This window comes from Ciconia boyciana, chromosome 4 (genome assembly GCF_034638445.1).
Source record: "Ciconia boyciana chromosome 4, ASM3463844v1, whole genome shotgun sequence".
In the NCBI taxonomy this organism is placed as follows: Eukaryota; Metazoa; Chordata; class Aves; order Ciconiiformes; family Ciconiidae; genus Ciconia; species Ciconia boyciana.
This window is the reverse complement of record NC_132937.1, coordinates 25,857,744-25,881,519: the sequence shown is the minus strand read 5'-3', so window position 1 is coordinate 25,881,519 and position 23,776 is coordinate 25,857,744. Positions and strand designations below refer to the sequence as shown.

The 23,776-nt window shown below is 45.7% G+C and overlaps 1 protein-coding gene and 1 long non-coding RNA gene across 2 annotated transcripts in view; both read right to left on the bottom strand.

The window, feature by feature from the left end:
• Positions 1 to 16,683, bottom strand: part of ATP8B1 (ATPase phospholipid transporting 8B1) — a 39,680-nt gene extending 22,997 nt beyond the window's left edge. The window contains exons 1-3 of the mRNA XM_072858950.1: positions 16,565 to 16,683; positions 4,400 to 4,592; positions 652 to 749 (exon numbers count right to left, since the gene is read on the bottom strand). Coding sequence (XP_072715051.1) covers positions 652 to 749; positions 4,400 to 4,580 — 279 coding nt within the window. The 5' untranslated portion in view covers positions 4,581 to 4,592; positions 16,565 to 16,683. The remainder of the gene's footprint in view (positions 1 to 651; positions 750 to 4,399; positions 4,593 to 16,564) is intronic.
• Positions 16,684 to 18,233: 1,550 nt separating this feature from the next.
• LOC140650481 (uncharacterized) lies at positions 18,234 to 20,374 on the bottom strand. Its single transcript, XR_012042005.1, has 3 exons — positions 20,280 to 20,374; positions 18,751 to 18,819; positions 18,234 to 18,337 (listed from the first exon to the last, which is right to left on the bottom strand). It is a non-coding gene; the product is annotated as an uncharacterized lncRNA (long non-coding RNA).
• Positions 20,375 to 23,776: the final 3,402 nt, after the last annotated feature.

Genomic DNA, 23,776 nt, shown 5'->3' with positions numbered 1-23,776 from the left:
GTACCTCAGCAGGTACAAGGGAACCACACGAGCTAATGCATCACAGATAAAGCCGGACAGTCCACATGTAACCCTGCGGTCCAAGCCTCTGTCACTTGGAACCAGCACCACATACAAGCACCATAGCTTTATTACTTTGAAAAGTTAAAACATTAGGAACAGGAAAAAAAAGTTCAACCTTTTGTCTTGATAAACAAGATAAAAATGTCGCTGTTATATTAATTAGGTGGATTTAGAATGACACTGTTTAAATTACTAGACATTCCCAAACATCTATTTTTAAGCCTGTCCCAGTCTAGCTTAATCAGGATATTGCTTAATACTACACTGAGACTTCTTATATGAAAGATGAAACCTACATGGACATTTGCAACAGCCGTAGTTGAGCAGATAAAACTCTGTTTGGAGTTTGGACTGAGGACACCTGGCTTCTAATTCTCTATCTCATCTTAAACAAGTCTCTTGATACCTTGATTTTCCATTCACAAACCCAAAACCAGTTATACTTCCCCACCTTTGTTGGAAATCCTAAGGAAGTGTTAATTGTGGCTTTACACTAATCAGCAGTGGTTGGAAAGATCTTACTGAGATTAAGAAAGTATTCACCCTGACAAGTACTATTAGCATGTAATTGAGATAAAGAAAACTTACTGCATATATGCTTTTTTTGAAGCACAGAAATATTGTTCTCTTAAACTGGGGCTGTTCGTAGAAGCATTGATCATTTGCTTTAACTTGCCAGCTGCAGTCTGGAAGACACAAGGTAAAATGGGTCAACACCTGATGGTTATAAACATGAGGGAACAAATCTACCAGTTTCAGTTTTCTCTCAAATGCCATCTTTTAAAGGTACTTTCAACGGAAACAAGACTGGTACCTGCTTTTTAGTACATAGTCTAAAAAAAGGTTTTCAAGAAGTTTTCAGGCTATTTGTCATTATTAACAATTAAAATATAACCTGAGGTAGGAAGAAGTGTTGATTAATAATTTGGAAGTTTTGTGAGAAACTGAAAACATACCAGAGTAACATTTATTCATGCTAAATTCCCTTCTTTCCCCTCTTTTGGTTTGCTTTTGTTACACCTGTGAAGCACTAAGCACCCAAAACAGTCTTTCTAGAAATGAAGAGGTCCACTCAACTTTTCAAAACAATTATTTCATATAACCATAATATTGTGCAAAGGTTTTCATTTACGACCTTAAAAAAAGAAATCTGAAGTTCTCATTTTATTTCTTCAGCCATCAATTTTGTTTGATTGCTTGAAAACTCAAGAATATGAATTGCAGTTTGCGGTAAAATTTAACAAAACTAAACAAGCGATGTCTGCAACAGCCTTCTGAAGTTTTGGACCATAAGCTTATAAAATTGCTTACAAAGCAGCTGAGGAATCTTGCCTCCTTCTGTCACCTTCAGTATTTAGCATCTAAAACCTGACCTGACATACAGCCTCCCTAAGGAAAAAGTTTCTAGAGGACTTGCTAACAAACCATTCATCTCCACCTTAAGCTCTCTATTGTTAACCTAAGTCCTATGAAGTCTACCGTTAAATGGGGTTCATCTAGGATGTACATAGCTTTTGGCTGGCCACTATTTACTGCCAGAATGCCTCCTGCTGTCAAGTTATTTTCCATGCCCCCTCTTTCACGGGCTACCTCTTTCCCTCCAAGATCCTTGGGATCCCTTTCCTGTCCTCAAGCCTGCATCACAGATAGCCCTACTAATCCTGCTACCCACACCCAGAAATTCAGGCCCTGCCCACATCAAAGAAACTCCCCGCTGAACTCATTCAGCAAGTTTCTAAGCCGACTCACAGGAGCGCTCTGCCTGCCTGGGAAGGATGAGGCAGACAGTATTCTGAAATCCAGCTTTCGTGACTCATCAGCCAAGTATCTCCCCCTTTTCTCCAACGTGCAGCAATTGTCCTTAATGGGTGCTCTTCTTGGTTTCATGGGATTCTCGTGACCTAAGTGCATCCAGCACTGCAGAGCATGGATGGGGTGAAACTCCTGGAGGCAGAGGCGTGGGGTGGGAACTGGCACACGCTGCCAGGGACCCGCAGGGAAGCACGTATGAAGGTGCTCCTGGGCTGCTCTAAGGGCCACTGTAAGATAGTCATGTCTGATAAAGCTGACTCAGACTTAAAGACTCAAATCCAGACACAAAGCCTTTTTTTTTTTTTCCATCCAACACATAAAGCAAGTTCTCATTTGGCGTATCCAGGATCTTTACTGTGACTACACAACTTCCATTTCCAGCATATTGGTTGCAAGCTGGGAAGATAGTAGAGAAATATTTATCTTGCTGTAGTACTTGTATTTAAGACTGCATAAATGAAAAACATATGGCACATGGTGAAGATACATTGTGCATCCTGGTCAGGGCTTACAGAGAAGTCCTGCCAGTCACAGGGTTTTAGCTGCCTTACATAAAATTTACAAAAAAAAAAAAATAATCACTGGAGGACCAGGTTTTGGTTTAAAAGAAGGTAAGCATTACTGAAGTGCATGAATTTAGAAAGTTACTAATGACAGGACTGAAGAAAATTGTAAACATGTCTACAAGAACATTTCTTCACCATGTTCACAAAAACATTGCAGTGTTGATAAAGCCTTAGCACCCCAGGTGGAAAACTGGGAAATTAGGTCTTAAATAAAACCTGCAGGAAACAAGCTCCCCAAAATTACTTTAAACTGCTTGAAAGTGATATTAATACCTAATATTTGGGAAGCTGCATCAGTAATTCATCATCTTTAAAGGAACATAAAGGGAAAACCATCTTTGTTGACGGGAAAAAATAAGTAGCAAAAAGGATGACGTTTTTGAAGCACTATCTGAATATAATTAGCTACTGAACCAGTCAGCAGATTCTACAAATTCTGCAACTTATGCCAGAAAATTATCTATTAATCAGAAAAAGCAGGCAAAGAGGATTTAAACAAACAAAAAACCCCAAAGGGTCTAAAGAGGAAAAAAAAAAATCTGACAAAGTTCGTCAACTGCTTACAAGCTCTATGATTAGGTACTGGCCTACCAAGCCTGCACGGTAACATCTCTTACTTCCTTAAAGCTTTTGCCCTACTTTGGAGTTCAAAGGAACTCTGCCATATCCATAGCTCTAGTCCATATTTTGGATAATAATTTGGGGAACATTAACTGTATAGACAGCAGAGACTTGTGGTTACACTGAACTAGCAGGAGCTACGAGCCCTTTGGAGGGCAGAATCAAAACTCATCTCCCTGCTTTCAGATTCTCTCCAGTTCACCATGTTAAAGGAAAAGGCATGGTACACTTTAGAAAAGAAACTGAAGGTGTAGGAGGTCCTGTTTTAGTTTTGTTTCTCTCTTTTTTCTTTTTCTTGTGCTTATACTAGGCCACAAAGCAAACCTGTGGTTGCTGGCACACTATGTCTATGAAATGAAATATCTGGATAAAATAAGAGGGGGGAGCAGGGGGAGAGAGCAACAGTCATGATGAGAACTCAAGAAAATATGACGGATAATGAGAGGCTAAGAAAACTGTGTTTATTCTATAGACTATGTTACCTCAGTCATCGTAAAAAAACCCCAAAACTAAACACATAATAGGTGGTTATAAAAGGAAAACACATAATAAGTGGTTATACAATGAGAGGTGATCAACTGTTCCCTATTGCCACACGTACAGGAAGAAATCTATATATATTAAACAGGCGGTGGTTAAATAACAAGTACTCGCATTGCAACACTGGGGAAAAAAAAAAGAAAAGGTATTTTAGGGGAGTACAGACTTTCCTTGGACAGAGGTTAAGAACAGGTATGACTAAAACATGCCAGAGAGGTTCCTCCCATTCACGTTCCTACGCTGGCGGCAGCACACAGACTGCACTTGATGCGTTTCTTTGAACTCCTACTCACCTTACCTTTCTGTGATTCTGAAACTACTGCAAATAAAGAAAATAATGAGGCTACAAAATTAGCATTGAAGCCGAAATCTCACCTGCGCAAGACTTAGAAAGCAGAAATACACACAAACCAACTGACTAAACACAGCAAATTGGCTTATGCTGGTTCAAGTTTCCCGATGATGGGGAAGATCTGAAGCTCTCTTTGAGCAGTTCTCAGACCACAGGGTATGTGCATCTAGGGCCCGCCTTAATTAAGACGAGGTCACCGTGCAGATCATTAGCTTTATGCAACAAGCAGTGGCACAGAACTCTGGTTGCAGATTGGAATGAAGCTGATTTTCATTCTGACATTTGTTAAACTGAATTGCCATCAATTAGTCCTCCACAGATTCAGATAAGCCATTCCAAATCCTACCTAACGAATAAGCACAAAAATCAAATGGATCCATGCACGGCTCAGCCTCTGTATTCAGGATCATTTGCTACCCAAATCAAGTTTCTGTCATAACGTTACCTTTTTTCAACGGCTCTCGGCTCTCCTCGGTGTCTCTGTTGATTTGGTTTTGCCCTGGTTCAACCACAGGCTGCTGACTGTCCAACTCATCCTCTGTTTCATCGTCACTGTATGGCATCACCTCATCGTTAGGCTGGGAATCCTCATCAAAGGTGGTCTCTGAATCCCTTTCTGGGATCATGCTGCTAGCGCCCTGTGAGCATTTTATAAAAGTTAGGGAAAGGAGTTAACGTAGCAAGTGCTGGCAACCATGCCTCCATAATTTTACTCTGTTGATGCTGGTCACCAAAAACCACGTTTAAAAACAGTTTCCCTGGAACAGCGTAGAGCACGGGCTGAGTTTTCAAGCACAGACCAAAGTGATGAGGCAGTTATTTTCACAGCAAGTCCTTAATTACTGTTCTGCTATATGTAATTACACATGCTCACGTGACAGACTAAGGAATGCCGTGCGCTCGTGACGCAGCACACCTTGAGTGGGATGTAGGAATTAGGGAGCCCACAAACACCTGACTCCCAGCTGCCATTACACCGTCCCCTGTGGAGCCACAGCCCTGCTTGGCCACGGTGGGGCCAGGCACCGGGCCAGCACGAGTCACGCCATCGAGGGTTTGGGTCACGCAGCTGGTCCTCTATCCTGGTCTGCGCAGTCTCATCCAAACCAGTCCTCGCTTCCTCGCCCCTCCCCACAAGCTGAATGTCAGCATTTTTCATTGCATGATCCCACATCTTGGTGTCCAAATACCCAAGGAAGTTTATAACTAATCTGTGGTTCAACACACAAGACTAGTCAGTTGAAGCTGTGATGTGTGGGCACATACCTCTGCCTGAAGTATACTGCATACCTCAGGCCAGTTAGTCGCCTGGCTGGGTGTCGTGGCATTTTAGTAACTGATCTGGTGCAAGGGTTCAGGCCATTCTGACAAGCGCATCCTGTTCATTTCTAACCAGCGCGTCCTGTTCATTTCTAGCTGTGCAATACCCAAATTCATTGTACTGAAGCTTAAATTGCACTTGTTTCTGCAGATCAACACTTCCGAACAGGTTCTCTCCTGACTGTGGTAGGCACCACAACAACCGTAAGAAAATTAAAAACCGTGAGGAGAGGAGGGGGCTCCATCACCTCAGCCATTTCTGCCAGGGCCCCGAGGGCACCAGAAAGCCTCTCTGGCCCTGACCAGCCTTGCCCCAGCCCTCCCACACCCATGGGACCAGGGGCCACATTTTGGCTCAGCCCGCAGGCCCTGTCTGAGCTGCATCGGAGGAGGGCCGGTCTCCAGCTGAGTGGTGGCCATGTCCATGCCCCCTTCAGCTCTGCCTTGACACTGTGGACCTCTCCAGCCATCACTGGGCCTGATCCTAACCCTGAACTACACATCAATTTCCCGGCTTGACCATGGACCTGCCTCATCACCGTGGCATTGCCTTATGGCCTGGACTCCGGTTGGACCTGGCCACCGTCTCAGGATCTGTCCTGCTTGCCTCATGAGCCCCAGGATCCCTGTCTACTTGCCTTCCCATGGGGAGCAGCCCTGCTCTTGCTGCTCCCTGGCAACTTCAAAATAAAACCAAGTTAAAGGATTGCTGAAGCCAAGTAACATAACATGCACAGCGACTAGCTACCAAGTACCCATCTGTTGACCCATCTTGCAAAAAGAGCCTGGTTTTGTGAAGGAAGGCCAGTGCCACCCTATACCCCATATGCTGTTGCTAACAAAACCAGCAATCATTGGCGCTGACACCAAACCCTGTTGACATCCATGTTAGTTTCTATTTTTGCAAAGCTGAATTGCCTCCCATCCTTAATATCTCTTATAAGAGAGATATAAATATTACATGAGCACTTAATATGCTACTCAAATGACAGGACTGTTGGCTGGGAGCCCAAAGCATGTAACACTCATGAGCCGCAGCACTGCAGGGCTTGCCCAGCACACAGGCTAATGTTTAAAGACTGCCAGTTTACAAAATAAACCAAAACCACCAGGTATCACATGAATGCACAGTTTGATTTGGTATGAATCAATACAACTTCTCCCAAGACCCACTCAAGCTGTGAGAGGCTGCTCATTGATGCAATTAGCCAGGAATATGACAGCTAGTCATTAACCCACTTGTGGAACCTGAAACTTTTGTGAAAAGATCATTTGTTTTCCTAAATAGCCTTGGAGTTATGGAATTTACCTCAAGACGCAGGAGATTCAAGCTCAAACTCAGGCACCTGAATACCTCACTGTGATATTTTGGTTTATTTTTTGTCTTTTTACCCCTTTTGTTCTTTTTCAACTACCACCCCATCCCCATAAAATCTCATATTTCACCTGATATAGAAAGGACGAAAAGTATTAACCAGAAACCTGAACCAAAAATTTATCTCCAGAGCAACCTACTCATTAACAACTTAATACACGGGGCCAGGACAACTTGCACAGACATCACTACAGGAAGCGGTCCGTGATGCAATCCACGCAGTTTCTCGCGTGCGGTGGTCAATGAGCAGCTGGCTATACAGCCTTCACTGACCACGGTGCCTCGCCACGGCGCAGATGCACTGCAGTGGCTGCAGGCGGGTGGTTGCCCAACCCACGTCAGGGCTCGGGGCCCCCAGGTGACATTGAGATTTCACTCCGTCAGCAAGCCAGGCAGATGCTGCTGAATCGGGTATTAGTCTTGCCTCTTAACAATTCTGCAAACTCTGACTTGCTGAGCAATACTTACAGCCAACAAAAACACTGACTTTTTCCAATTTTTTTTCCTATCCAAACAGGGATATAGACAATCCTGCCCTTAGCCAACAATGCCTTCACTTTGCAAGCAAGCCAGGGTTAAAGACTCTTTAACCATGTGCCTGCTTTGGGGTTTCCAGACACTTAAGATTTTCTTTGCACTGAATGTCTGTTCAGGCAGAAGAAATTCTTTATGTTTTCAATCCCAAATTGTTTGAATGTTAGGCAAAGTCCTTTTAGAGCAGGACATAACGCTCAATTCCTCTTTTAAATTTATATAAAATATACATGACTGCAAGAAACCCCGCAGTAGTCAAGGATTCCGCCCTGCTAATACCTTACATCGGGACTGCTGGAGGGGAAGAGTCAAAGATCCTTACATGCACAGTCTTTAAAACAAAAAATACCACCAGATCTTTGAATTGCTCTCACTCTAAGCAAACAAAATAAGCTCATACCCCTGGCACACAGAGATTCAGCCTTTAGTCTATTAATTTTTACTGATTAACTGATTAATGATTAATGAACTAATTAATCATGCAAAGGGTTAGATGAGATGTCAAAAAAATACTGCATTTGTTTTCTATTATAGATGCATAGCTAAATGGAAATACCTAAAATGCAAACAGAAGCAGCCTGTGATGCTAGCTGGGAACGCCAGTGCAATGGTTTGTTGGGGGGGGAAGTCCAAATTAATTGTATTCACTTCACCTCCTCAAAGAACGAAACTGCCAACTGGAAAGCCCTGCTAATAGAGGAGATCTCATTAACTGTTACCCTGCAGGCAGCACAACTCTGTCCGCTGAGCTGCTCTGTGCTGCAGGCAGAACCATTATCACTTCTGCAAGAAGGCAATGAAATCGCACACGCGTCAGTGATTCCAGGCAGCATTTACTAACCCTGATACCACAAAATGCAGAGGGCACCATCTCTGCACCCGAAGACCTCATCGCTAACATCCCCGGGGGCTGGCAGAGTCTCCTGAGAAGCATCACTGCCTGCCTGCTCTGTACGTACCCTGCCCTCGGGGACTAGCAGCAGCCAAGGGGACGGCGGTCCCACTGATGGGGAACACAGGCGGAGCTGTCGGCAAGTGTGTGGCAGCAGAAGGGCCCGGTGCTGGCTAGGAGACTGCAGAAAGGCACCCGCAATCGGAAGAGAGCAGAGAAGTGTTATGGGGCTGAGGGAGAAGGAGTCCTCCAGTGACAGGGTGACAAACTGGTTGAGTTAAGTTTCTTGACACCTAGTCTGCATGAAAAGGGCTAGCTGGGACGTCAAAGCAATGTCAGAAGTTCAGAGGAAGGTGGAGAGCGATCACGATGTGAAAGAGGAGACGGGAGGAACCGACAGCACGGAGCAGCAGAGATGCCAACTAATACTGAGCCAGCAGGGGACGGAAAGAGAGGAGAGTGCACATCCACCGTGACCTGGATGCAGGATGGACACAACGGAAACCAAAGGAGAATTAAACATGGCAAGAAGAGAGGCAGCTGCTACTGTTTTTTGCAGCGGTCACTATTCTGAGGAGAAAAAAGGCACCACAATTTACAAAAAAAAAAAAAAAAGGCTAGAAAGGCTATGCCATGCAGGAGAAACAAGCTATTTATAAACAATGTTGAAATAAAATAAAAGCAATGGTCCATTCTTAAAATAATTTACTCTCAGAAGAGAGACAGACAATTTCTTATGTTTGTGTGCACTGCTTATATCCAGACTTGAGCTGAAATAACAATCACTTACAAAACGGTCTTTCAAGTAAGGCAAAAAAAGGGTTTGGTTTGAAGGAGCTGGGGTTAAAACTGTTTCAAACAAGATCTCACCTGTTTTTCCCATTTCACAATAATATAACCCAAAATGAACACTGCTTTTACAGATCTTGCATTGAATGGACAAATAAAAACAGCTACAAATAAAGAGGCTTTAGAAATTTCTCTGAAGGCCTCATCTCTCACATCAAGCTTAGATTCAACCAATAATTAGTAATGTTTGAACATGTGCAGTGGGAAAGAAAAATAATTAGCAAAACAAAATTCCAACACAAGAAAAGCTGCGCAGTTCCTCTCAGACACAGGATGAGCATTTCATAAAACGAGATCTACTTGACTACATGTAATGCAAACTACACGTTTAAACCCTGAAGGATCCTGCTGCCCAGGGATCGAGCTATGCATTTTTGAGGGCAGCAAACACCATCCCACCAGCAGTGTTACACAAAAGTAACTTTCCTAACTTCTGAATTAACTTCTAATGCTGCCAAAATTTACAAAGAGAGCTTTTGGTGCCTATGGGAACAGTTCTTGGAGGGCCCAAGATGGAACACCACAGTTGTTACATGGTGCTTGATAAAATACTCAAAGAACACTTAAAGCAGGTGGCTCTTGGTTGTATGGTCCTTATTTTCTAGTTCCTGACTTGAAGAGAGGGGTTTTCACTCCATTTCAGATACGTCACAAAAGCAGAAACCCTTACATTAAACAAAACTGCAGTCTAGAGAAAGCATTAGAGGAAATCAAGAGGTTTCCCCAACAGCTCAGTAGCCACTAACTCTGCAACCATCCATCAGTATCAGCCAGCCTCTGACAGCAGGCGTGCAGAGCACTGACAACTTGAACTGCAGCTGCTGTAACCTCACTTGCAGCGAGACGGCCAGTGCGGCAACAAAGACCATCTCCCTCGGCGAGGCTGGAGTCGGCTCTGAGCCCAGGCAGGCACTGACCGGGGCGGCTGCGCTTCCCAGACCAGCAGGAAGCAATGGTTAGCTCCCAGTTCTGGCACAGCAGGCATAAACCAGGCTAAGAGTCTCCTTATCTTAGAAAATTAAGCTGATCCAACAGCAGGGTTGATGTATGGGGAGGTAAAGGAGAGGAAAATAGTATTAAACACAAGTTTAACTATACCTGCCTGAGTTTATTTACTAAAAGGGCAGAAATCTCAGGTGGAAATTCCACAGTGCTTTGGTCACTCAGGTTTTGTGCCTGCTCATGCCTCAGGGCAAGTACCAGCTAGCTGGGAACAACTTAAACCTTGTAAAAAAGGCATTTACTGCATTGGTTTGAAAGCTGTAAACAACAACAACAACAAAATCTTACTCTAAATTCTCCTCTGGAGAGCCACTGCATATGACACTGTTGCAAGAACTTGGGGTCACAAGGAGCGTAACTTTAATGCCGCAAATCAGATAGTCACTCAAAGTGGCCCTAAAACAAAGTTACAGATCCATCTAGAACAAGGCATAGGTATAGTAAAATAATTAAAATGCTACTAAATTTGTTATTTTTATTTATTGTGGATATAAAAACCTGTGATGTGAAGCACAAGCAGCCTAACAATTACATACCTGTCAGTCATCGGTCCTTTCACGACACATGCACAGCTTACAACCTGCCGTTGTCTCCTTAGCACGTTGTTCTGCACAACACTCTCGCACATTCGTGCAGTGCCTAGTACAACAATTTCTCAAACCTTGCCACGGACTGTTTTTAGAATGCAACAACATCAATATTTTAAGCAAGAACAAAGCAAAAAACAGGTAAATGCAAACAAGCTTCCTGCCTCAGTACACCCCTGAACGAAGTCTTTCTTGGGCACCTGTCGAGAGGATCCCAAGAGGAAATCTAAACAGCAGCTGACTAATTGCTGCCTCGGCAGACAGAAGGCAAACACTGAAACTTCCATAGCTGCGCCAACCCAGCATTCATTGAGCCGTGAGCATCTGCCAAGCCCTTAACAACGTAATCCAAATATAAAGCTGTCAGGCTTCACCTTGTTGTGAAAAAAGGAAATGCATTTTGCCAAACCAATAGGGAAATGGTCTTCTCCAATAAAACAGCAAAACCAGAGTTATAAAGAATGGTAACACCAATGTCCTGTTCAATAAAATGAGAATGTATTTTAGTCTCACTTGGGAAACTCCATCAAACCTTTTAAAGCCAGTACTCTGCTTGGAGCTCCAGCAATGAACTAGTGAAGTGATACTTGTTTTCCTTGTCAGGAGGAATAGTGTTGCAATAGAGTAACAGGAAAAAAAAAAAATTAAATTTCTCCACCCAGGTAAAATTTCCACGTCCACTAACTTGCATGTTTTTAAAAGCTCTCCTATACTTATTAGATTTATTTCTTTACTATGTGTTACTGGAGAAAGAAACATTGAAAAACAAAACTCACAGGACTGAATATGCACTTCCAAACCTGCAGCTAGAATACCATGTCTAACATTAATCCCTGGGGTGCGGGTTTCCCCCCAAGGACTTTCTAGCAGATGCACAATTACTCCAATTACATTTTCCCCTAAGAGATAGAATTATTCTGCCATCTTCAGCCGTAACACATTGCTCATCTTGCCAATAACTGAGATTTTAAGCTAAAAAGGGAGCATGAAACAAAGACAGCCTGTTAGGTAAATACAGCAACTGAACGGACACTTGCAGGACTGCAATCCAAATGACCAAAAAAGAAATCAGAGCCCACAGAGTACTTTGATGGCTCTATCAAAGCAGACACCTGTATTTGAGAGACTCAAGTCAATACCCAGCTTAGACCCTGATAGGTTTAAGAATGATTTTTCATCCATGGGCACATGTTTAAAGAACAGCTCTGAATGTTTGAGAATTGAAGCTTGTTATCGACAAGACAGCTCGTGATCCACTCTTGGGTAAGGTTGCAGTTTGGTGTCTTTTAAAATAACCTAGTCACCAATATCAAGTCCTGGGCAAGCAAAACAAAACAGCCACTTCCTAAGGATCAATTTATCCATCCTTTCTGACAATGCAGATATAAAGCAAAGTCTTTAATCCAGATGACCATTTTGTAAACCTGACTGTGGCAAACAGACTCTGAAACGGCTAGGTAGGGTACACCAACACATGACTGGGGTAATCCCCACCTCTTCACACTACTAACAAAACCAGCAAATTCAGCAGAACTCTGAGGAACAGAGGCTGCTTCAGAAAAAGGAAGGTCTGCTTTGCACAGCAAAGCAGGAGGTATACAGAGGTGCGTGCCTTTTGTCTTAAGGCTAGGATTCTTGATCTAAAAAGACAGCAGTGGGCTTCAAACAGAAGGAAAAAAAATCGTCTTAAAACAGAACAGAGGCAATGAGCAGCACATTTCAGAGTATATGGATGGTTCACCATGCAAAGATTTTTTTTTTTCCACCTGGTGGCAGCAATTCAGATGGCTATTATTAGCTATCGCTATTTTTAGGGCATAAGAAAAGAAAGAGGATTCCCATGAGTTATGGGATGAACATCCAATGCAGTTGCTTAAATGCAAGATGTTTTTATACCATGAAACACAGAGGAAGGGGTAGTAAACCACACCAGGAGCCCAACTCCTCACCACACAAATTCTCAGAGGGTTCTGTAAATATTCAGGGAGAAAACAAAATACTATTTGTTTTATATGTAAAGTGAAACTCCTACAGCCAAAAAAGTAGTTGCCACCTAACTTTCCACTGTCTAGTACAAACAACAAATGAGATAATAGTTGTAGGTGAGCATTACAGGATCTCCAAAAGAACCATTACCTTGGGACACTGCACAGCAGTCCATCTCCCAGCCTGATAATCATCGGATTGGTAACATGGGTTCAGTTAATGCTTCTACAGTTCTTGCTCACTGTTTAATCCTCACAAAGCAGCAGTCAGAACCAAAGTCCTTCGATGGCAGGATATTGCATTTCTATTCTCACTTCAGCAATCCTAGCCAAATGCTTTAATAGAGTATCATCCTGCATTAAAAATGTATTAATCAACTAATCTACCTGTAACAAGAGCTTCTACAAGGAAACAGGCAAATAATAAAACTAGATTTGCTTCCAAAATATAAGAGATAGATCACATGTTACTCAAAACAGATATTAAATTTTACTGGTAACAAGTGCTTGGACAGGCAGACAGAAGTATCTTCTGAACAACTCAAACCTTCTAGCTAATCTTTATGACGTTTTAAGAAAAAAAGTAGTTACTAAAGATAGCATGAATCAGCACAAATGGGCCAAGGAAATAACCTTCATTCCAAACACTACTAAGCTTTGGTTAGATTACCATGCAAATTACATGCTTTAAGCTTATCAATTTATATAGCTACTTAATACGTAACAGTTATATTTACTTCATTGAATGGCTACTTTAAAATAATTGAACACCCCCAAAATTACATCTTCAAGGGGAACAATTTCTATCAGTCATCTGTTCAGAAACACACTGACTTTTGTATGCATCCTTACAGTATGCCATGACCGTGGTAAAGCCCAGATCTTGACATGCCTTGGAGAAAGGCAACCTCAAGAGTTTAGATAACTATTTTAAGTCAGCTGTGACTGGAGGCATGCTCTTGTTCATCTGAGGCAGTCTCCATCAAGTAGTACGTTAGAAGTGGGGCAAACCGAATCCCGAAGCTGAAGCCTCAATTCCTCTAGGCCAACCAAGTATACTTTGCATTAGGCAAAAAAACATAGCTTATCATTCAGAACATATCATATATGGTGTGTGCCCTTTAGTGTCATCCTAAGTGCTCCCAATGACTATCGGAAATGGCACAGCTTGGTGCTTGGTACAACTGACAAGCAGACTCTGCCCAGATGTCGCGGACAATTAGGTTCCTGGCAGCTGACGTAGAGGCACACCCCAATTCCCAGTGCTGCTTCAGGAAAACAGAACTGCTGAACACTTACACCATGCATTGCAAACGGGGCAGCTTACAGCCAAACCGCTCCAACAGAAATACATCAGAGCTGAGGAAATAAGCAGAGGTTTGCTTGTCTGTCAGAGCTCCCACAGCTCAACAATTCTACCTACAGCAAAGACATTCTGGGTCAGGCATGCTTTTCTGAAATAAGTGTGCTCAAACCACACTTGAGAGCGTAAGCTAATCAAAACCGAGGTAGTAAGGAAACAAACTCCTGACCCTACACACCTTCTTCATTGCACCGTGACCTTGGAGAAAGTTCCCACCTTGAAACTGCCAACACATGCCTAACATGAGATGACTCAGAATTCCCACCAAAAAGGTTAAAATTCAAGTGATTAAAATATGGCTGCAGATAAAATGCTTGTGGTGAAGTAATGCACCTCCAAATCCCAGGACACCAGAACACACGTCATACCTGACGAGTCTAAGATCTTCACCAAATAACAGAACCACAAAAGATTCAAACAGCACTTTCGGAGACTCAGGCTATCACTGCAACATGAGAAATCCTTGGGGAACCTGTTTTGTAAGCAACAGGTCTCATATGAGTCAGCTTGGTTGTATCATCTATTTCTGTCGTTTACCCAGCCCCAAGCTTTCTACGCATATGCATGTATGATTCACATATGATGTTTGATTCATAATGGTACCTCATCTCACAGAAAACATTTATAAAAACGATCGTTTCAAGCAATTTGTGACTGCAAATTGTGCAGAAGCTACTTAGAATTTAGTCTGAATAGCAGAGGTTCATTTCACTTTCCCCAAACATTAGCATCATAAAGTTAACATCTTGTATCTATTGATTAGAAGTAACACATCTTACACAATCTATACACTAACAGAGAATGAGCAGTAACATCAGCATTAATATCCCCCAGAGGAAGAACACCTGGAGATGGTTAAACTCCAGTGAATAATTGATTTCTCCTTATCTCCCCTTACCACCAATTCTGAAATTTTAGCGCCAGGATAAAAGTCTGGGAGTACCACAGTACAGACAACTGATGGAGAGTTGCATGTACACAGCTACATGCTAACGCGCCGTAAGCCCACAGTGCCTCACTCAACTATGTTTATCAACTCACCCATGTTTCAAGTGGGAAAAGAGAAGTGCCATAATTGTGCAGAATAAGGATGCTGGAGAAATAAAGACATAAGCAAACTTGCACTGTTATTTCCCACTATATAAACAAACTGCTTTGGCAAAGCGTGTGTACTAGAATGGGGCTATTCTGCCATAAAGAAATGCCTTGGCACAGTACTGGGACAGCTACAGCATCTCTTTCAGCTTATACTGCAATCGGGAACACACACCCCCTGCCTTGTACGATGTACCAAGGGCAACCGCTCATTTAAAAAAGTGTTTCCAAAAAGGTGTTTCAGCTATACCTTTTCAACTGTGAGGATCAAGGACTTACCGAACTGGACTACTTCCCGCTCCAAGAGATATTTTTTTTTATTGGCATCAAGCACAGCCAACCTTGTAATGTCCACAGATCTTTCTTTTACAAGGAATCAACTCCAGCCCCTCCTTGGATGCCAGAATGACCTCCTAATTACCTGCACCATCAGGAGGTAAACACCAGTGTAAAATTGTAATACTTTGGTACCACCAAGCTTCGTGAAATCTTACTTTCTCTAAAAGCTGTTCTTTCCAAACTTGGTTGAAGGGAAGTGATGGTTTTTCCAATGAACACATTGAAGACCCAGCCAAACAAGCCGAGGGACCAAAACCCTGAAACCCCCTGCAGAGAGGTCACCGGAAAGAGGGAGTACTGTTTTGTACTGTTAACAGATGTCCAAGACCAAATTTGGGAAAAACAGAAGAAAGAAAAAAAAACCCACAGCATCAGCAGAAGAAAACGAAAACACGGGGGACACCAGCTTCCAAATGCCTTCGCTCCTAATGCTTCCCCACCTCAGTTTGGCATGATCGCACCAACTGGAGAAAAGCACCTCATTTAAAAAACAAAACAACACACCTTCCTCATATAGGAAGCACTAGAATTAAACTAGTGGCCGCTGTGTACTCACCAAGATAGCTACCTATGAAAATTTTAAGACTGCTGTGTATGAAAATGAATATGAAGGACACTCCAATATAAGTGAATTGATCGCTATGAGCCAACAGGACTCTACAGAAGGACGAGATTAACTAGTCACCAACAATTTAACAGCAAATAATAATAACAAAGAGAGACCCATAGCCTACAGTCCAAGTTGCCTGAGGCTAAGCAAGGATGGTTGAAGACGGGCCACTTGCAGAAACAAAATAATAATTTTACCCACTATCTGCACTAGGATTTTTCATTAACAGATATGCAGACTTTCCATCATGTAAAGTCCAAATCAAGACAAGTTATCTTTGCAGTAGATAATAAAGTTGGTAACCTTTGTTCAAGCTGTAGGTTTGCGTGTACTCTGAAGGGGTTTCAACCAGCCTTTTACAGAGATCGTTATGTTGTCTCTCAAGGTTCATGTTATAGATCAGCATATCTTTGTTTTAATAAAGGAAAAAATAATTATTTTTGTGCACACATAAACTGTATTGTTTGGCATGGAAGATTTTTGGAACTTTAAATAGAGTTATTTTCCTACACATTACCCTTCCCCATGAAAACCAGCAGGTATTTTTAACTGTAAAAAATACAGGTTGCTTCCTGCTAACAAGGTTGAGAGATTACATAGTAATACACCTTTTCTGTCAGCATCTAAAATTGACACTACAGATATTTTCCTAAACTGACCTTTATCCAATGCAGTTTGTGACTGAACCAAGAGACTGCATTACAGGTGCAGCTTGAAGCGCTTGTTCTGTCAGTGCACAGAGACCACCGGCCGCTCAGAAAGCATCCCCTGTATCGGACTTTAAATTAGGCTCCATCTGTAACAAAACAATGTTAGAAAATGGTTTCTTGGCTGACTTCCACCTCATGAGACTATGTGCATGCAATAACAAAAGAAAATTACTTTAAGGCAAATAGTGAAACTAACTTGCCTTGCAAAGCTTTCTTAACGAAAAGAGAGATTTCTGTTTAGTTCTCCAAACCCTTTCATGCTACCTCCGCTTCATCCTCTCAGGCAGGAAGTCACTTTGACAAATGACCTGGTTCTTTCCTTGATTTGTTTCCTGTTTTCTCTACACTGCTTATTCTCTCCCCCCCTTTCTCTTTTTAGTTATTGCTTTTGCTTTACATCTCCCTATGCATAACTGTACACCATTTTGTAAACAAAAGCATCCATGAACTTGCTGAAACTGTCCATCTCTACTGCCAAATTAAAAATACATTTCTAATTTATATAAGAACACGTGAAGAAAAAAAAAACACACAGCACTAAACACACCACTACACGTCACAGAATAATTTTGTAAGCTTGCCAAAAAGCAAAGGTGCAGCAGCAGTGCTCTGTCACAGAGCACAGCATCTTCAAAGCAGGGTTGAGAGCTCACGCACTGTCAGTCTCCTAGGGATATAATGAGAACCATGTTCTTCACCCTTGACAACTACAGAAACACAGAGAGGTTAAGTGATTTGCCCAAGGCCATACAGTAAGTCACAGACAGAGCTACGGTTAGGTTTCAGAAGCTCCTGGCCAATATCCTGCATTCAATTATGTCTACACAAAGCATCTCATTTAACAGAGGCCAGATAAAGGAAACAGCCAAGGAAGAACATCAAGCCCCCTCATAATTAAAAGAAAATCAAACCCCTCCCCATATTTAAATGCAGGTATCACGTTACACTAAGGCCCAATATGATTACCTATGCCATCAAAATAAAAGCCACGGCAACAAAAGAGCATGGAAAATAAGTTCTAGCTAATTTAAATAGAGGGCTTCAATGCAAAGCGAGCAAGTGGCTTTTTGAATTCACCATCACAAACTGCAAAGCAAGGGACTAGAACATTCACAGGCTGTCTCACAAGGGAGAATTAAATGAAGAGAACAGTTTAGAAGTTACTGAAAATAATCTTTATGATACCTACAAGTTAACAAAGAGACAAATACAGGTCTGGGACAGATACAAAAGCAACCACGCTCTAACGTGAATGTCAGTAACAGCAATGCAGAAGCTGACAAGGAAAACCACAAAATGACCAAATACCACTTGACACCTGAACTAGACTTTGAAGACAAAAAAACCCCCAAAAAACAAAAAAACCCCCCACAGAATCAAACAGAAAATTGTGAGCAAATCTGAGCCAGTAAAGACACTTATGCAGAGACTTAAACCCAAGGGCTCTAGCAGCGGTTACAGAAGTAGGGACTGTACAAGAACCAGGTTAGCTGTAAGTCCCACTGACTCGCCCAGGGCACTCTTCAGCCATTTACATCCAGACCCCCCACCACACACGCAAGATAAAAGAGACCGCACTGTTACTCATTACCAGAAACTATTTATTGCCAGAAGCTCCCTGTACAGTATGCGTTCTTCAGTTTCAAAACGTTTCTGCTGACATTCAAGCCAGTGGTGAAATGCTTCATTAGCTGCTCCATTTAACACAGTTCCATTCAGATTCTAAGAGAAGGGATGCTATTTAAGCTATAGACACAGAGCAGTAGGAAACATGGACTGAGATACTGATTTTTTGGGGGGTGAAAAAATGCTTTTCATCTCCCAAGTGAGTGACTGACCTCACAAGTAACTTTTCCAGTATTTTCTGCTGCAGAATTATGACAGTTCCTTAACATGGACACTTATTACTGCTCTAAAGGCTGTATAAACATTCACTAATGAGTAATCACCCCACAACCATGAAAGCTATTTTCCTCATTTATAGATGGGGGGGGGAGAAGGAAAAAAGCCAGAAGCAGAGCAACTAGCCCAAGGCCACAAAAGCAAGTCAGTAAAACAGCGGTACCTGCCAGAGCTCAGGGAGAAAGCAAAGCTCCATTTGTTCCCCTGTGCCTTACCTCCCAGCAAATACTTACTCTTTCCTCAACCCAAAGTTTCAGACTAGGGACACTCTGTGGTAAATGTGATGATCAACTGACGCACACCTTTGTGGGTGGAAGAGAGAGAGACTCAAATCACTGTGAGGGTTTAGATTGATACTGCTGGAATGTGCTGTCCGTCAGGCACAGAGGTGAGAAGAGGCCCTTGCCTGTGCGGGAGGTGCTGGCAGCCAGGCCGGTACCCGTGGGGCAGCCAGGCCGGTACCTGCCACAGCCAGGCCGGTAGCCGCGGGGCAGCCAGGCTGGTACCTGCCACAGCCAGGCCGGTACCCGTGGGGCAGCCAGGCCGGTACCTGCCACAGCCAGGCCGGTAGCCGCGGGGCAGCCAGGCCGGTACCTGCCACAGCCAGGCCGGTAGCCGCGGGGCAGCCAGGCCGGTACCTGCCACAGCCAGGCCGGTAGCCGCGGGGCAGCCAGGCCGGTACCTGCCACAGCCAGGCCGGTAGCCGCGGGGCAGCCAGGCCGGTACCTGCCACAGCCAGGCCGGTAGCCGCGGGGCAGCCAGGCCGGTACCTGCCACAGCCAGGCCGGTAGCCGCGGGGCAGCCAGGCCGGTACCTGCCACAGCCAGGCCGGTAGCCGCGGGGCAGCCAGGCCGGTAGCCGCCACAGCCCCGCTCCCCCGGCCCCACCACACCAGCCCCATGCTGCCAGACAGGCAAGGCACTAGCAAAGGCCTCACCTGGCAAAAGGGCCCTCGCACCAACTGCTTCAGCACCAGCCGCCTCACAGTCCCCTGAGAAAGCCGCTCTTCTCTGAATGAATATTTAATTGTTTAAATATTCATTGCGCTACTGGACCTCCCCAGTCCAATGGAAAAACAGCTCCCTGGGGCCCAGCCCCGCCCGAGCAGACAGCGTCTGCAGCGTGAGGCAGAGCCGTCGCCGCCTTCACACCCCGAGCCCAACCAGCAGATCGAGGCCTTTCAGCTTTGCAATCTCCCAACAAAAACCCATCCGGCTTCAGACTAAGGAGATGACATTTTGAGAAAGAAAATCGTTTCAGGTCTGCCCTGGTGTCAGCTCTGACCTCTCCTCTGGCACCGGGGCGGGAGGAGGCGGCGGGGGCGGTTTGTGGCAGGGCTCTGCCCTGGAGCCCCCGGCCCCGGCCCGCCACCGAGCGCTTCTGGGGGCGGCCGGGCTGCCCGGCGGGGCTGACGTACCTGCTGGGCGACGCCCCGCTGGGCGCCCCAGCCCGCGCAGCCGCTCCAGGGGCTCTCCCGGCGCCGCCAGCGCTCCCCGGCACGGCAGCGCGCCCCGCCGGACTTTGCTACCGGCGCGGCCGCAAACCCCCGCGGAAGCGATAGGAGCCGGGGCTGCCCCGCGGGTGCGGCTGGGGACCCGCCCCGCTGCCCTGCTACCGAAACGCCTCGGTTGCGGCAGGAGCCGTCCGCGGCCCCCCCCGCGCCGCCCGGCGGAGCCGCCGCCGCCCCTCGGCGGGCGCAGCCGGCGGAGGCAGCGCCCCGCTCCCGGCAGCGGCGCGGCCCCAGCCCGCCCGCCAGCAGCACCTGTGGGCGCGGGTCCCGGCGCCGCTCGCTCGCTCAGGGCCCTCTCATGCCTCCGACGGCCCCGCTCCCGCCCGGCCTCCCCGCGGGAACCGCCGTCAGACCGGACAAACGGGTTCCCCCACTTCGCAGGGCCGGCCCCGCCGCACAGGAGGAGGGGAGGGGCCGCGCCGGCCCTGGACTTGTCTCTGTGCCTGGCCCCGGTACGGCACGGCCCGGCCGCTCCCGGCTCACGAGAGGGGAGGCGGCGGTGGGACCCTCCTGCGCCGGGGCCGCGCTCCGGTTACGCGGCGGGGCGGTGCCGCCCCCGCCTCTCCCCGCCCGGCCGAGCAGCACGCGTGATGCCCCCGCCCCGGCAGGTGAGGGGCGCGAATGCGCCGGCCGCGGGGCCGCCGTCCACGGGGAGCGGAGTCGGGCCGGGCCGTGAGCTCTGCTCCCGCCGAGGCCCTGCAAAACCCCCTTCTCGTTTGCGGAGAGTCGCCCCCCGCCTTTCCGGCGTCGAGGAACGGCGGGAAAGGCACCGGTTCACACACAGGGGCTCAGAAAGGAGCAGGATGGGCTCCCGGGCCTGAAGGGCAGAAAGCTGAGTGCTGAGGGGAAAATGTTAGCGGTAATAAAGAACGAACAGGAGTCACTACCCTAGACGAAGAGACTTCAGCTCGCCCCTTTTTCACGATACGCCCTGTAGCGAGGCCACCCCGGCTCTGCCCCTCTGCCTGTGTCCGCACTGCCATTATGTGGTGTCCGTGGTGGTTCTGTCACCCAGAGATGCGGCGAGCGCTTCAACAGCAGCGCATTTCTCTCAGGTAACGTGGCACTTGTGGTGCGGGGCGACTCGCGCAGTGTTTTAGGCCACGTCACCCTGAAGGTTGGGGAGCAGTGGCTCCTGAACCGTTGTGGGAGGAAGAGGACGCAGCTCCAGGCCCCCGTCCCCGTCGACAAAGGCCATGCGCTGGTCAAGCAGCGCTCAGTTCTGCATCACTTCAGGCCTGTGCTGAGGGAGCTCGGCCCCGGCTCTGTCACCCACTGGTCCTGTGACGACTGACAGAAAAGTAACACCATACCAATGGGGGCTGGGGCGATGGCTACCGCCGTCGGCTCGTCACCCTGCCGTGTGCAGGAGAAGTGGCCTGTCTGGCACAAGGACAGTGTTCAGCGCGTCCCAGGGCACTGGGCCCCCCGGGGTGCTCGGGAGGTCCCTGCTCCCCACCCAGGCTGCGGCCGGGGGGAACGGATGCCGGGCGCCAAGGAGGCATGGCTCTTGCGATAGGTGAGATCTCCCTCCTGGTGTTGTTTTAAGTGACAGGATTACTTTATCCTGTCTTAATTAGTGGGACTGTGCAGCGTTACAGAGAAAACTTTGTAAGAGGTACAGGGCTTTAACCTTTTGGCCTTTGTAAAAGGTCAAAACGGTCTCCTGGTTCCCAAGTCCTTTTCAGGAAGGATTGGAGAGTTGGAGGATGCTCAATCGTGATACTGTTAACACTTGAGACCAATAGTTTTGCTTATTAATTAAGTAATGAATAAAGCGGTTATGTTTAGGGTCAACAATAGTGCAATTCTGCTACATGCTGTATCTATTTGCTATCCTCTTCATTGTATTTTTCTTCTTTCAGGCTCCAGCAAAATACATGTAAACATCTCGGGAGCTTACTGGCAACTCGTCAAAGGAATGTGACAAGCTCCGACTGTAAGTTTTAATTCAGTGAGTTTTCATAAGCCTTGGTATGTGATCCTGGATGCTGCTGTACTTGGCTGCTAGTTCCCCTGACTTGAAATCTGGAGACTGAGAGGTTTTGCTAGTTTGTTTGTATCCTGGGTTTGTTGGTCGGGTCACCCTGTCTCAAAGGCCTTCTCGCTATTGTTTTGCTGGTGCACACACACGGACACACAGACACACACCTGCCCTGCATCTGCATTCATCTGGCAGCCCTGGCAACCGTCCTGGTTGCAGGAGGTGTCCTGGAACAAACAGTACCAACGGCCTCATCCTGTTGGCGCTTCGACCTCCATGTACACTGGTGCATGCAGAATAGAGAGTCCCTCACCCAGGAAAGTGTTTAGAAATGGAGTCTAATGAGAATTCAGGACAGACTGCGCCTATCAGGCAGTTCTTCCCCTGACCACCCGGATCCCTCCCTTCTCCACCTGTGGTTCCTTCCCGATGTGCACCATCCCAGCCCGTGCTATCCCCAGCCCTGCATCCTGTAATGTGTCCTGTGCCCCCTAGGCATAGCCCCATCAGTCTGTATGGCTATGGTGACCCGCTGTGATGGGTGTCACCCCCGGACCTCAGGGCTGGTGGGGCTGCAGCAGAGGCTCTGTTTCTCTGGCTGGGTCATTTGGGTCCCCCCGTCCCTGATCCCCTGTGTTCCTTTGTGTGTGGGGAGACAAGGTTTCTAGGGCATAACCTAAGAGTTAATTAACCCCCACCCCACAAATGTCCTGGGCATACCAAGGCTCAAGGGCAATTTTGAAATAGTGCTGATATGAGCCAAGAAATTAACGTTTGGAGCAGGTATGAGGAATGGTGGTGTTAGGAAGGGCTGTTTGTGAAGCTGCTGATGGTAGCCTGCATCAGTCTGTGTAACAGGAAGAATTGTCTAGACTCTTTTTATTGTTTTATAGAAATCTGTTTCCTGGAGTGCCATTATAATTTAAAATTTTATTATATAGCCCAGCTGAGAGCAAAATGGTCACTAAATGTTCCTGAACAATAAAGAAATATTTTAAAATTATTATGAAATTTTTGCATGCACTTTTATTCACAAATAATACAGTTCATGGCAAGTGAAATGCAGATATGTTTACGCATCTGATTAAATAAAAAAAATGGAAAATTTTAGCTATGTCTTAAAGGGATGATGGGAATGTAACATAAGCCAAATGCTCTAGTGTTTAATATGCTCTTTCTGCAATAACGCTTTCAATTTTTTGCTCAGTAGCTGGCCACTGTAAGTTAAACATGTGCTTCTATCATATTTTCTTTGTAAACCAGCCCAGCTCCTTTATTTTCTTTTAAATGAAACTTTATTTATTTTTTATTTGACCTTATTTGTATAAGTGAAACCTCCAAAACTTTACTGAAAATCACTTGACTCCATTCTGTTCCTGGTTTTGTTTTGCTACACCTACCCTGGCAGCTCCGTTTTTGAAGCTGTGTACGCTAATCCAAATTGAGACTAATCTACCAGCATCCACAGTGCTGTATCTCACTAAAGGCAGGATAAAAGCTGCTTGTTATGGTATTATAATACCTGTTTGTGGTGTTTTGCTCTGTTCTTGTTATGGTGTATCTCTGTTTTATGCTTTGTGTTACCACTGTCGATGTGTTCTGCAGTACCTACAGACACTGAGAGAGCTCCTAGGCAGAGAACTGAGTCGTATCCCCAGGCGCCGTGGCCAGATTGTCATTTTGTCCTGCTGATGTGATGACCGGGGAGGTTCGGGTGTGTATGCAGGCTGAGGCTGCTGCTGCACAAAGTAGCTGTCTCTGCTCT